This window comes from Botryllus schlosseri, chromosome 7 (assembly GCF_051294905.1).
Source record: "Botryllus schlosseri isolate E-star chromosome 7, Bs_hap1, whole genome shotgun sequence".
Lineage (NCBI taxonomy): Eukaryota > Metazoa > Chordata > Ascidiacea > Stolidobranchia > Styelidae > Botryllus > Botryllus schlosseri.
The window spans coordinates 25,412,505-25,426,696 of record NC_137242.1 but is presented as its reverse complement, the minus strand read 5'-3'; the positions used below and the strand labels follow the sequence as shown (position 1 = coordinate 25,426,696).

The 14,192-nt window shown below is 39.6% G+C and overlaps 2 protein-coding genes across 2 annotated transcripts in view; one reads left to right on the top strand and one right to left on the bottom strand.

Annotated features, from left to right (window-relative positions):
• LOC145442888 (ribosome maturation protein SBDS-like) overlaps positions 1-14,192 on the bottom strand; it is a 397,416-nt gene that overhangs the window by 43,764 nt on the left and 339,460 nt on the right. The gene's annotated exons all lie outside the window — the stretch shown is intronic.
• The window catches only part of LOC145442958 (E3 ubiquitin-protein ligase UBR5-like), a 77,311-nt gene continuing 66,693 nt past the window's right edge, over positions 3,575-14,192 (top strand). The window contains exons 1-7 of the mRNA XM_080320997.1: positions 3,575-3,754; positions 3,813-3,905; positions 5,808-5,953; positions 6,684-6,931; positions 8,415-8,516; positions 9,915-10,044; positions 10,942-11,259. Of these exons, the coding sequence (XP_080177123.1) occupies positions 3,690-3,754; positions 3,813-3,905; positions 5,808-5,953; positions 6,684-6,931; positions 8,415-8,516; positions 9,915-10,044; positions 10,942-11,259 (1,102 nt within the window). The 5' untranslated portion in view covers positions 3,575-3,689. The remainder of the gene's footprint in view (positions 3,755-3,812; positions 3,906-5,807; positions 5,954-6,683; positions 6,932-8,414; positions 8,517-9,914; positions 10,045-10,941; positions 11,260-14,192) is intronic.

Genomic DNA, 14,192 nt, shown 5'->3' with positions numbered 1-14,192 from the left:
GTAAATATGTCACTGTGTAATGCTGGAGTCGTACATGATAATCAGATGAGGGTTTACATATTTTTTTCAAGCGAGATAGTGTAATGGTTATGCGTCCGGCTTCTCGAGCGGTAGGTCGTGGGTTCGATCCCCGGCCGGGTCATACCAAAGACTCGAAAAATGGTATCCGCAGCTATCCTGCTAGGCGCTCAGCAATCACGGATAGCATGGAGGAGAAAACAAAACGGGGGCGCAGACTAGATGACCTCATGGGGCCGTATCGCAACTCCGTCGCCAAAGCATCTCGATGGTGCAGGCGAGAAAGAATATCATATCTCTCTCTCTCTCTCTCTCTCAAGTTAATCGGATTTTCGCACCCAGCGCGAAATCCGGTCCAGGTTTTGGAAACTCAATGATGCGATTCACAAAAATACACAGCGCCATTTCGCTCTTTAGATTCATGGCGCAACTCGGAACTGAACCCTGTCTAAAAAGCTTTTTATGTCAATAGTATCGCGAGCGGTACGATGTCTTGAGTGAAGTCGTCGAACGGCATGCCATATTTTTTGTAACATTTTTCTATTCTCTTGACTACTTAATTGTGTATTTATGGCGTACAGCGCCTATCCATGTCGGGGGTTCCAGGTTTCGTCGATAATTACCGACCTGTTCTCGAGGACATCTCTGCTCCTAGTTGGAGACTTGGAGTTTTAGGCGTTCTTGCCTGGAATATATATGTATCCAGGGCTCAATAGGCAGGTTATCATACGTCCCGGAGTAGCGCCTATGCTCAACTAAAATGAATATTTAGCCTATGTCTATCTTCCTGGCTGAGTGGCTGGCACAACTCGCAACATATGCACATGTACGTTAAGGTACTGAATTTTTTTTCTTTGACCTTTGCTAATAACATTAACGAGTCAACAAAGTTGCACAGCCATGTAGCGCTCAATACAATAGCTTTTACTCATAGTCTTAGGTAGCAAGAACAATAGCCTACATGTAATATGCTGTGCATACGCGAGGACTCAAATTCCATATTTTCAATGAATTTATTTAGGCCTAAAAATGATACATTCTCAACTCAATCATGAAACCTTGCGTATTTTTACAATCCCGAGAGTCGCAAGAAATTTGAATATGTTATCATGAATCCCGATTGGAATCTTGGTACGTTTTGCCTGATATATCAGGTGAGAATTGAAGATTCCTCTGTGAGCACAGGCGATTTTGGTGTGAGACAATCTCGTTACCTGTGAGACACTGACGATTTTGCTGTGAGACCATCTCGACACAGGTGATTCTGCTGTGAGACAATCTCGTTCCCTGTGAGACACCGAGGATTTTCCTGCGAGAAAATCACCATTGCCAATAAGAAATACATCTAGGCCACCCGCACAATAGTGATTTACTCGCATGAAAATCCTCCCTATCACTTTTTGTCGAGAGTGATCTTCAAGAAAAACTATAGAGAGAAATAGCGTGGGTAAGACAAGCAGTGAGCAGTGAGCAAGAGCCTACCTGTCAGGTGAGCACGGGGCGCCAATTCATGAGGAACATTGTGAGCAGTGAGCAAGGCACCCGGCAAGCCGTCAGGTGAGCACCTGCCACCGATTCCAAACGGGTCATGAATCATGATCATTCTATACTGAATGAATACTATACTACGGTAGTCTGCCAGACCTCGATCAGACATATGACACATGTGTCATTCATTTTTATGACTACTCGTTTTCTGTTATCCCGTATTTCTTTCCATTCAGTATGCATGCCTTTTATTTATATCGCCTAGGCCCAGGTAGGTGTCTGATTTCAGAGACTCCGAGTCATTTCGATACCTCCCTATCTTTTCATTGTATTATGGTCTTGTGGTGTTCTGAAATGATGAAATTTTTATTAACCCGATAGAGATACTGATCTCATGATTTGTGGCCCACACCACCTTACTGTGCACTGCACCATTGAATCATAAATATATATGTAAGCGATGTCAATCCCTCAAGTATAGTAATCGTGTACCAGGGGGAATGGTAGTCCGATTACCACCGATCAGCTTCCACAATCCACAATCAGGCTGCGTACTGATTTAGATATATACCTGATGCGAGAGAGAATTTATTCGGTTCCATGAACATTCAAAAAATAATAGGCCTATTGATACATGACAAAGCAAAGGAGAGATGATTCAATTCAGAACCAGGCTGTAGCGAAGGGATCGGGAGATCATCAAGTCAGCTATTGCCTGAAGGATGGCTGTATAATATGAAACTTGAAACAAAATATAACATGTTCGCAATGCATCAAAACTGATGAAAAATAAGTGGGAACGTTCACAGTAGGTAACCTAAATAATGTTCAAGATAACTCATTGGCACTAGTTACTAGAACACAATCTAGGCAACATGTTCGCAATGCATCAAAACTGATGAAAATGAGTGGGAACATTCACAGTAAGTAACCTATATAATGGTCAAGATAACTCTTTGGCACTGGTTAAAAGAACACAAAGTAGGCAAAGAGATAACATGTTCGCAGTGTATCAAAACTGATGAAAGCTAAGTGGGTAGGTAACCTAAAGAATGGTCAGGATAACACTTTGGTACTGGTAACAGGAACACAACCTTGGCAAAGAGATACTGAATACCAAATTTATAAAGAATTGTTATAGTTTGATTCTGAATCGATACACAGTGATACACAGTTTTGTTTTAGTAGGCCTACTGCGTGCATATGTCAAACCAGATTAAAACGATTCTGAGTCTTTCAACTTCATATTGAAATGAACCCGAATATTTTCAGCTGACACTCGTCTGGGGTAATCGTCAGCAACTGATAGAGAATTGGAAAGAATATTGTGACTACGTGTGAATAAACAACACCACATTTGCAGGACAGCATAAAACATCATGTTCCTAGATTTATTAGAACGCGCGCGTTACGCTCGGAGAAAAGCTCACCCTTGACTCAGAGCAGGTAAAAGCCATAAATTCTGCCATTGTAGGCAGTTCACTCTTCTTTTGGGTGCATTGGAGTCGACTCTTATCTAGGGTTACCATACTTCCTCTTTCAAGAGGATTTCTCAACTTTTTTGACTTCTTTTGAAAGTGTCCTCGGAGGACGCCCAAATGTCATTTTTTTTTGAGATTTTGTCCTCAACGCTCCGGCAGTTATTTCGGGCGCTGAGGATGACTTTTTTTTCTAGTCAACCACCTGATAATGTGAAGGAAAAACTGTATTTTAGGCACTGAGCGACCCTTTTTTTTAGCCAACCGACTACGAAGTGAGAAGAATTTATTATTTTTCAGGATTTTCCTCCGGTTTTGCAAGTCTAAAAATTCTGAAAAAGTGTCCTCTCAACAAATTTCCAAAATATGGTTACCCTACTCCTATCAAAACTAACAAACCAAGTCTGTGCCAACAGTTCATGTACAGTCTAAAAATAATACTTTGAGCTTGAACACTATATTCGCTGGTGACGTCATATTTTGTGATGCGATTGTTGATATGCAATGTTCTTTCCAATTTTTTACTAGTTGCTGACGATTACCCCTGACGATGGTCGGCCGAAAGTATTTGGTTTACTTCACTATGAATATATTATTCAACTTCATACTATTTTCATCAGTAATCAATTTGTGGTTATTAAAAATAAAAATATTACTGGAGCTGAATATCATTTTCATAACCCCGGTCCGCCAACCGACGGCTCGATGCGCTGCAACATACAGTTCATCGTTCAAAAGTGCCCGGGGAACGAAGAAGCCTTCTGGGATAGGTAATTCGTTTTAAGTCTTTTTAATCTTCATTCTTACGATAGACTATTTGTTTCACAGGCTTGAGTCTCTCAGCCAACAGAAAAGCTTCTACGCTCCTTTTTTCGGTGACGTTCCTCCTCCGCTACTAGGGCTGCAACAGCAGGAAATCAAGTAAGTCGTAAGCATTACCTTATTGTGGTCCAGGGGCGTCCAACCCGTGTTACGCGAGGGAAATCTTGAAGTTAGTTACTTTCATTATATATTATGGACTTGCAAGGCCAACCAGAATTCGATGTTGATGACTAAAATAACGCATTGGCGTAGCCAGGGGCCGCTGGCTATGAAGCCTTTGCACAAAATGATAGACGCATGTTCTCTGAAATCTTCGATATAGATATGTACAAGAGGTGAATAATCATGTCCTCGCCGAATGAGCATTGCGGTATACAGAAGCTACCGCAATATAAGCAAGTAACAATGTTGTAGAGCGAATTCATTCATGAACTTAAAAATTTTTCTAGTTTTCATTACGCAATTGTGTTCGATTTTAATGCGTATTAGGATAAGTCTTGTTTTCGCCAACCTAATTTGGTTCACTCTCATTGCACTTCTAAAAAAGGTAGTTAACATTCAAGTGGCCCGTGCAATAGTTCCTAAATCTCCTGTGGCCTTGACCGAAAAGGTTCGCCACCCTTGTTCTATAGTAGAAGCCATATTATCAGTTCACTTTCAGGCCGGTTACCAAAAATGCTAGATTATTAGTACGGCTTCATTCACTTTGGCTTCCACATAGCTAGTTTATGGTGGTACGGCTGGAATTAGAATGGGACAACTATGAAATATTCCATCTTTTCTGAATTAGAACAGAATTAAAATTGGGCGAATTCCATAATAATTTAGCAAATTTTTTGACATTGGTAATGCATACCCTCAGAATTGTCGAACATCTAGATTTGTTGTTATTCCTCTTTGAATACTGAGTAAATGAAAAAAAAAATTTCAGCGGTTCCAAAAATATTGCGATTTTCTTGTCACTGGGTGGCGACACATGGGTGAAAATCTTTAAAATCAATATTCTGCGCTCTGCGGTATGGTAATGGTAGAGAACCAATGAAAATGCCTATTTAACAATGCTGGAGCCAAGAAATTCAAAAAGCCTACCGGAAATACTATTATTGCTAATCAAAAATTTCAAAAACATAAATATTTCAAATAAAATCTAGCTCTAATAGCTTCGATATTTAGTAGGCTATTTTTTGTTTTTGATATTTTCGATTTGTAATAATAGTATTTACGGTAGGTAGCTGTATAATGAATAGGCTAATCAAAAAATTGCGAGGTTGTCAACTCAGCATTTTATAAACTGGCTAATTCGTCGCGCATTAAAGTCCAATTTTATACCAAGATACTAGTCAAGGTACATTTTACATTAATTTTGCTTGGTGACGCGGAATGTCACATGTATTTTTCGAATTTTTATGTCCGTCCCCCAAAATTCTTTTGTCATCCATAGCTTTTTTACATTTCGTTTGGAGCGAAACAGTTGAATTTTTCGAAGTCACTGGCCCCAGAATTGGCTAATTTTTCATTGGTTCTCTCTTCAGTACCGTCACTGTAGCACAGAATATTGATTTTTAAGAATTTTTACAGAGTTTGCGAATCAGGAATTAGTGAGACATACAAGAAAATTCGTGCAATGCAGGGAATGTAACTTACTCTGAGATTGAACGAAATTCCAAGTACGGTATGGTTGGTGGCCGTGTATATGTAAGACAACAACTTATTCTTCTGTGGTACAGACCAGTTTCGTTTGGATAAAACAAATTCAGTAACTTTTGAAGCTTGCTTTCTTGATATTTTAAAATTATTTCCTGTGTACAGCTCGCGTTCCTAATTTAATTCTACTTCAATGATATTTGGCATAGTGTGGAACTCGCTGAGCACTTCTAGAATATACAGGTGTTTTGTCTACTGCAGAATTATCAACGGTATACTTTGTCTGGGATTTTGCATTTGCAAATGTGTTAACCCTACTCTATATTGTGCAGTCAACCTGTAATTTTCCACTTACAGGCAATGTGTAGTTGGACCGAACCACCTTGCGTTTCTTCTGGGCGACGGGAGGGTGTGCAGGATACAATATTCTGCATCGGAAGGGCAGACTCCAAAGTTATCATCAAGTCAAAGCGATGTTACCACCGAGTCAAGTCGCAAGTCTGGTGAGCCTGTGGTCTAGTGCTAAAGCATTATTGTCGAGAAACATGTCATAATGGGTTCAGTTGTTCATCTAATTGTTGCTGATTTAGTATGAATGTATGATCAGTGATCACTCCTTAAACGTTGCTGTCAATTTTGTATAGATCCTGCCTGCAATTCGCTTGTGCACACTGCAAAAATTCTCCGAAGGTGTTGACACAGGGGAGCAATATCTCCATAGGCTTAGCTGTCTTGCATTGAAAAATTACCTCTACCAGAACTAGAACTGCTCATTTTTCAAACCATGCCAGTAGAATTACTCACTTTGAAATCCGCAACTAGAACCAGAACCAGAATCATTCAAAACACCAGAAAATTGTTGCCGATTAACGAACTGGGTTAGTAGTTTGTACATATCTGGAGTGGTGGTGCAGATATGCCGACAAATATGCTTTGTGTCAGATTTTTTGGTCGGTTTCAAATTTGTCTGTCCAGATATGCATGATTTTTTGAACTCATTGTGTCGGTCTGTGGGATGTGCCGTATTTTTTTCTGATTTCAGGATTCTATCTAGATATGCTTGCTTTTTTTTTTGGTGGATCTCTGATATTCCTGATTTTTTGGCCCATTTGAGGGTTCTCTGTGCAGATATGCTTGAATTTTTTTTCATTTTTTTGACGGGTCACAGAGCAGACATGCTTGTTTTTTTTGCCTGGTTTTGGAACAACTTGAGAATATCTATTGTGTCGCCAGGTGAGAGGCCCCCCAAAATGCCGAGATCTGCCACGTCGCCGTGGATCGTATCTGCCGCCGACCTGACCAGCACGGCGCCGTCCACGTTGCGAAAGTGGGGCAGCCACATTGGCGTGATCAGGTCGATGGCTTCGCATTCTTCCACCTCCTCTACCAGCAGCTCGTCTCAACGTAGGCGCGCGATCGTTAACGATTCCAGCGTCCCGCTCAATTCCACGTCTGCTGTTAGACTTGTACGTACGTCGCAGGTGAGTTTGTTCCATACTGTCTTTTCTGCTAGATTAGAATTTGGCTCAATTGCAACCTGTAGAACAGTGGTTCTCAACCGGGGGTCAGGGGGTCCTCGAAGCATTTTCAGGGGGTCTGCGAAGCCTCTAAGTAGTTGATGACCCATTTTGTATTTTATTGAATTCGAAAAATCAATAGGCAGTTTCGCTTCATTACTAGTCTAACTCCAGAGCTCACATCAACAGAATGGCGACCTGAGATGAAATATCCTAATGTGCAGACTCATATTAATTGTTAAATTGCCAATAGCCTACTGATACAAACATTTTGCTGTTTGGCGATGTTTTGTTAGGGATTGTTGAAAAAAAAAATTGGATGAGTGAGGTCAATCACGGTGACTTCAAAATGTTTACAAATATCCATTTTCTCCTGTGGTATACACTACCATTTTCCATATTAACTTCAAGATAAGCTGCTAGAGCCAGATAAAAAGGAACGGGCTTGATGTTATATGTCCATTAAAAAAATTGTCAATTTTGATGCCATATTTGTTGTGATCATACCCAAATGTGTCGTCGGAAGCGTTGCGCGTTATTCGTCACCACCTCTATTTGTTATGCTGGATTTTTGGCACTCGTTCATGTCAAATTGAAGGCGCGGATTTTGAAGACACGACCACGAATTTCAAGAAAGGCAGTTGCAAAATTCGCTTTGAAATAATAGAAGTCAACCTAATTCCTACATGAATAGTATGATCTTATTTTCAAGAAAAGTCATTTTGTTGCTTTTTATCACTAAGCCTACAGTTATCATTTGCACAAGGCAGATGACGATTGCGCGATAGTTGAGCTAAATTTGAGCTAAAACTTCGTGGGGATACAAATAGTATTTACGGTAGGAAATTCTTCTACCCATCGTAATTACTATTTCGTCAAATTCAAAACTTTCTCGCTCGAATACAGGGGTTCCCAACCTTTTTGTCTTCATTCCCCACTTCAGATTTGTTCCGAGTCTTCATTCCCCACTACCCAAAGCTCCTATGAAAGCTCCATGAAAAATCGGAGATTTTTTAAATTTTTCGACCGATAGTATTGTGTTAGCTAAAAAAAGGTCATCACTTTGACTCGGCTCCCGGTAATTGCGAATGCGTCTCCATCAATATGTAGACTTTCTTATATATACTGTTTAAAAATTGCGTCTATTCCCCACCTGAAACCATTGAATTGCCCGCCGGTCGAAAGCCACTGCTGTAATATCGTCGATCCTTTTTTAGACAACCTAACAATTTTATCGAAAGGCAGTAAAATTTGAAGAAAATGGTTATTTTTAAACAAGCCTAGTGGTTGTAAATCGAAGCAAGATTTGAATCATGTTGTTACGCTTTGTTTTTGTTGTCGAGATTTGCGGTTAAAAATTCTGCTGCTTTGATAAAAAGATGAGTCTTATCTCATTCGCACTGCCACTCAGTACTAGAATGTTACGATGGTATTGTTTTGTTTTTAGCTACGGGGTCGTGGCCTCGGTCTGCAGAGCTCACTCATTACGGGCCACCGAGTGATCGTGCCCGCCTCGCATGTCCCCGAAGAGTTGGTAACTCAAGTTCAAGTGAGTAATTGTTGAATTTCCGCGCTATACAGTTATGAGCTTTTCGGAGTTATGTCTGGTATGGGCTGTCATGGTATATTTTGGCCAGTTATTTTGGAAAGTAATGTATGGCAGCCTGCATGGCGCACCATTAATGGTATGATCTTCCGTGTTCACATGTATTGCATGTTTTTTTTATTAGTTTCATTAGTCTGATTGCAGTTAGTGAAGGGGGAATTCCGGCTGAGTGATTTCTTGTTGAGTCTTGTTCATTTCTCTGCTATCAACAGAAGGAGTTCGTCTTGTGTTACCGTATGTAAAAATAGTACATGAAGCTTCATCTGTCTGTTCGCCTTAATTATTTGCTTTTGCGATGTCATATTTGTTGGGCTGTTGATATACAATTTTCTTTTCAATTCTGTACTAGTTGCTGACAATTAGGCTACCCCTGTCAGTTTTCAGCCGTAAATATTTGGGTATATTTCAATGTGCACATGATTTATCAATAGAATGAACGGTGACTTATGTGTCAGGGTTGTAATGACTCGAGTCAATTTTTGGTAATCACTCGACTTGTGCTCGAGTCACTGTGCATTACACGGCTGTTCAAAAATAAACTTTTCCTTCAGATTTCACTGGCTACTTGATAAAGTTGTTAGGTTGGTTAAAAAAACGCTGCACACCAACTTTGGCTTAATTCGAACCAGTAGAAGCAAAATTCTTGCAGTAGCAAGTTTTGAATTTATCATTAAAAAATGAAAAAATTAAATTTCAAAATTTTTCTGTCAACCCCGTAAAATTGTTAGGCTGTCAGTAGAGATGATGCATACCAAATTTGGTTCAATTCCAACCACTAGAAGATAAGTTATTGCATGACTCGATCCAAGTCATAAGACTCGAGACTAGGACGGCCAAGTCAGACATTTCATTGTAATTTCGAAGATTAGTAAAGTCACCACATGATTGGTATAGGTCCAGAAACTACTAAAACTGAGAAAGTCGAGATATTATAAATCCGAGCCATTCTATATCTCTCGAGCAAGTTGAATAGGGTGGATTGAACTGAAAACTGAACAGTGAACATAATGACTTGGACTCGGACTTGACTCGGTGGTGAATTGAAAACGACTCGACTTGACTCGAGTCAAAACGAGAAAAGTAATATCGACTTGTGACTCGGAACCTTGTGACTTGGTTACAACCCTGTTCTGACGTGTACTTGTATATTGTGATCTAACACACTGCCGTGCTTAAAAACGTTACGAATAAGAATTGGAGTCATGAAAATATTCAGAGAAGTTCTAGTTCGTACGCAGTGAAAGTTGGATTCATATTGCGCTCCCTTATGTAATTCCTGAAAGTAACGTGCTGCTTTATGTGCTGCATTTCATATCATCATATTATTGATTACGCGTTCAGGGCATTCTTCAAGGCAAATCTAGGAGCATCATCGTCCGGGAATTGCAAAGGACCAGCTTGGACGTGAATCTGGCCGTCAATAATCTGCTGAGTCGTGATGACGAGGATAATGACGATGGGGATGATAACGGTATATACTTGACTTGTTAATGTCATTTGCGTTACTACTATTACTACTAAGGCTTACTAAGGCTAGGCAAAAACGAGTGCCTGAGCGATTCAATTCTGAATCTAGCATTAGCCATTGATTGGAGTATTCCAATATCTCTCACTATGATTTCATGATGGTATTATACCTTTTATGTAACCACAAAGAATAGCACGTCAGCTCTACATCACATTAAAGAAAATTTGGTATTTTTTTGACCGTACCTGTTTCATTGCACTTTGTCAATGTGTTGTGGGCTGGTTACGACTTAACAGACATGGCATTTCCACTAACGTGTGTACATGTACAGTGGGGGTGTTCAAAAATGACTTTTTTTCTCAAATTGTACTGGCTACTTGATAAAATTGTTAGGTTACTTAATTAAAGACTGCACTCCGAATTTGGTTCAATTCCAACCAGTAGCCGCACTGCTACGAAAGAAGAAAGTTTTTTCTGTTCACCCTATGAAATTGTTAGGTTGTCTATAGAAACAATGCTCACCAAATTTGGTTCAATCCAACCAGTGGAATTGGAGTTATTGCCGTGAAAAAATTTGGATTTGAGTAAAATATTATTCACGGTGGCCAGGTTACTATTTGATGCATATCCAAATTGTTCGACTGCAATAACTCCGCTTCCACTGGTTGAAATTGAGCCAGATTTGGTGAACATCGTTTCTGTAGACAACCTAACACTTTCATGGGGTGAAGAAACACGTGAAATTTGAAAAAAAGTAATTTTTGAACGCCAAACTACCAATCAAGCTAGTTTCTGGTCAACTGACTACCGTTTTTTTTGAGTAAATTTCTAGTTCTAGTTGCGGATTTTGGAAAGCGAGTAGTTCTAGTTCCAGTTGCGCAATACTTTATTTTTATCCAGGGAGTGACTACATGCCAGGCGAAGACCTTTTGTCTCTCCTCGATTCCGGAGTGAATCCAGGCGACCACGGAGTGTTTATCGACGCCGACATCATCCCGGATGACCTGCTGGGTTACACCCTTAGCAGGACGCCCAGGTCTCTGGGCGGGACACGCGGCGGCGCCAGCCGGGACGGGTCCAGCAAGGACGCGTCTCAGGACCGGGACCCGATCATACGTCTGCGGAGTCCGAGGATTTTGGACGCACGGCGCTACTGCTTGGAGCAAGAGGAGGAGGCTCGTCGCGATAAGACGGCGACTAAAGACAAGGAGACGAAATGTGAGTGTGATCAGTAGGGCCTTTTTTATATGACCTTGAAAAATCAATAATAATGTGACTTCATTTTTTTTGCAAAATATGACTTTATGTGAAAATCGTGTATCTTTACATGCGAACAACGTCACAACGAATTAAAGTGTAAAACATAAGCAACATAACAGTAATACACATCCATTTTAACCATTGTTGTAGTACAGTATCATGTAGTGTGGAATGTTAGAGTCTTTGAAGTTGCGATTTGGACGTAAAATGAGCGCTCCACAGACGCAGACGTGGCTTGACACTTCTGCAGTTTTGCGTAAGCGCTGGTGAAATGTCTTGTCTTCGTAGCTCCTTCATTTGTTTCACATCGTTTTTGTCCAATTGCTTCTTAATGTAATTTCTGCGTTCAAGCGAATCTTTCCCGAAATCATGGGCATTTAGATCAGCATGGGCCTCTTTGATGGTGTAGGCCTACGTACAACTTTTCAATTTGAGTATCAAGTTTGAAATATTGGTATAGTGGAGGCATATTTCTGTTAACTGACTAGTCAACTTTGGATCGTTGACTGAATTTTTGACGCTCTTCGCAACGACTCCTTCGTATTCCTATGCAATGATTATTTCTTAACCTTGTGGAAGTCTGTCGGCATCATATTGAGCAGCATTCAACCAGCTACCCCAACGAGTAACTGCCTTACTTTCTTAGTGTTTAATTGCTTCACCGCTTAAATTGGTATTTTTTATTTAAATTATACAACGATATGACTTTATAACTTGAAAATATGACTAAATAACTTGAAAAGCTGATTTATGACCTAACCAGGAAAATATGACTTTATGACTTTCTTAATATACCTCATAGAGATGCGGTTTTTGCGGTAAAATTAATTTCACGACTTAGCCTACTGATGCATAGAAAAAGATATGACTTTAAATGTGATCAGAGTCGACGTGAGATGACTCGATATTGTTCGTAGACTCGACTTGACTCGAGTCATTTTCTTGAATTGGAAAATGACTGACTCGACTCGAGTCATACTGTATGACTTGATTCTAATCTTGTGTGTCATGACCGTTGAAAAATAGGCCCAATAACTGTCTTTTATATGTCACTGGACTTGGGTCATTTTTTCAAATGGGTAAAATGACTCGACTCGAGTCAATTTGTGTATTGACTCGAGCTGTACTCGAGTCGTTGTTTATTAATCGAACCAAGTCATTTGACTCGAGACTAGGACGGTCAAGACAGATATTTCATAGTAACTTCAAAGAATAGCTGAGTCACCACATTATTGGTATTTCGTCTATCAGTGCTGATACTTGGAAAATCGGGCCAGAAATTGTTAGTACTGAGGTAAATTACGATATTATGAATGCGAGGCAGTCTATAACACTTAAGCAGAGTTGAAAAATGTGAATTAAACTCAAAACTGAACAGTGAACCAATGACTCAGACTCAAGTCAAAACATTATAACTCGAGCTCGACCCTCTACTCACTGACTTGGACTCGGACTTGACTCGTTGGTGAATTGAAAATGACTCGACTTGACTCGAGTCAAAATTATAAAAGTGAGATTGACTTGTGACTCGGTTAGAACCTCGAGTGTGATCCTTGTAATCGATTACATTGAAAAAAAATTCCGTATTTTCGCTCAATCCCAAAAACAAATATCTGCCATTATTGATTTTCCGCTATTGAATGGATATAAAATGTAAATTCACAATGGATTGAACACATTGAATCGTAAATACGAATTCGTGCTTATTGCATAAAACGATTCTTGCGTATATTCTCTATCTGATAGGTATATTGCTGGGCCTATAGGCTCATGTTTGAAATCGCTTGACCAAGCTGAAACGTACCTTGCAAAATTGTGTGGTGCAGATAATTATGCGATCTCAACCGTACAATTAGTCTGTTTTAGTACCGTAATTTGCCACAAGCTTGTACAGCGCACTGATTTGATCTTTGCCACAGATTTATAGAATCAGTATATATCTTTTAGGTATATATGTGTCATGGGTGTGTGTGATTATTAGGACAATTTTTTTACCTAAAAAATCTTCGATTTGACCAAATTTGACTTAACGTATGCAAATTAGGTGTGCTGTGTATACATTGTTAGAATTGTACTACTTATCTTCATTTCTGGTTGGCACTGTCTGTTCTTACAAAGTACTTTGGCCTGAAAAAACTTTTTGCCTCAAAAACTGACAAATTCTTACATGAGAAAACTTTATTTTAACGATATCTGGCACTATGAAGAATTTCAGTAGTTAACATGCCACATTATGGTAGAGATAATTGAAAAACTTTATAGTCCAACGAAATACTTTCCTACATTCTTGGTTAGAAAGTGTATGTCCTTACTAAGTAGCTTGCCAAGAACGGAGAAAGAACGTTCAACAGCAGCAGTTGTTGGCTGACTTGACACTCAAGTTGTGCGTACACTGCTGGCGACAAACCGTGTTGCTTCATTCTGACAATGTTGTCTACATCACAATTTTTCATCATGCGCTGCTTAATATAATAACCAATGCCACACAGTCTTGCTTCAGTTACGATATTGCAGTACGTTGAGCATAACACCATGTCAACCTATTTGTTTCATATGAATGTTTATGATTCACAATGAGCAGACAATGGGCCTCTACAACGGTAGGCCTATTAAGTAGACTACAAGCTGTAAATGTCAAATGATAAAATCACCGACAGTAGGTTGCAAAAAAGTTTTAACTTGTAAACGATTTTGACATTTTTTGAGCCAACGCTACAATTTTGACCTAATTTTGACTTTTTTGACATGTCAAAAAAATCGCTCTAGTGATTATATTATACACTATTTTGAAGAAAATGACTCGAGTCGAGTCAATGAGAAATTGTGAGTTGAGTCGTGACTCGGTTTCATTACAACCCTGGATATACCCGCTGCTTATGCGTGCGTTATTT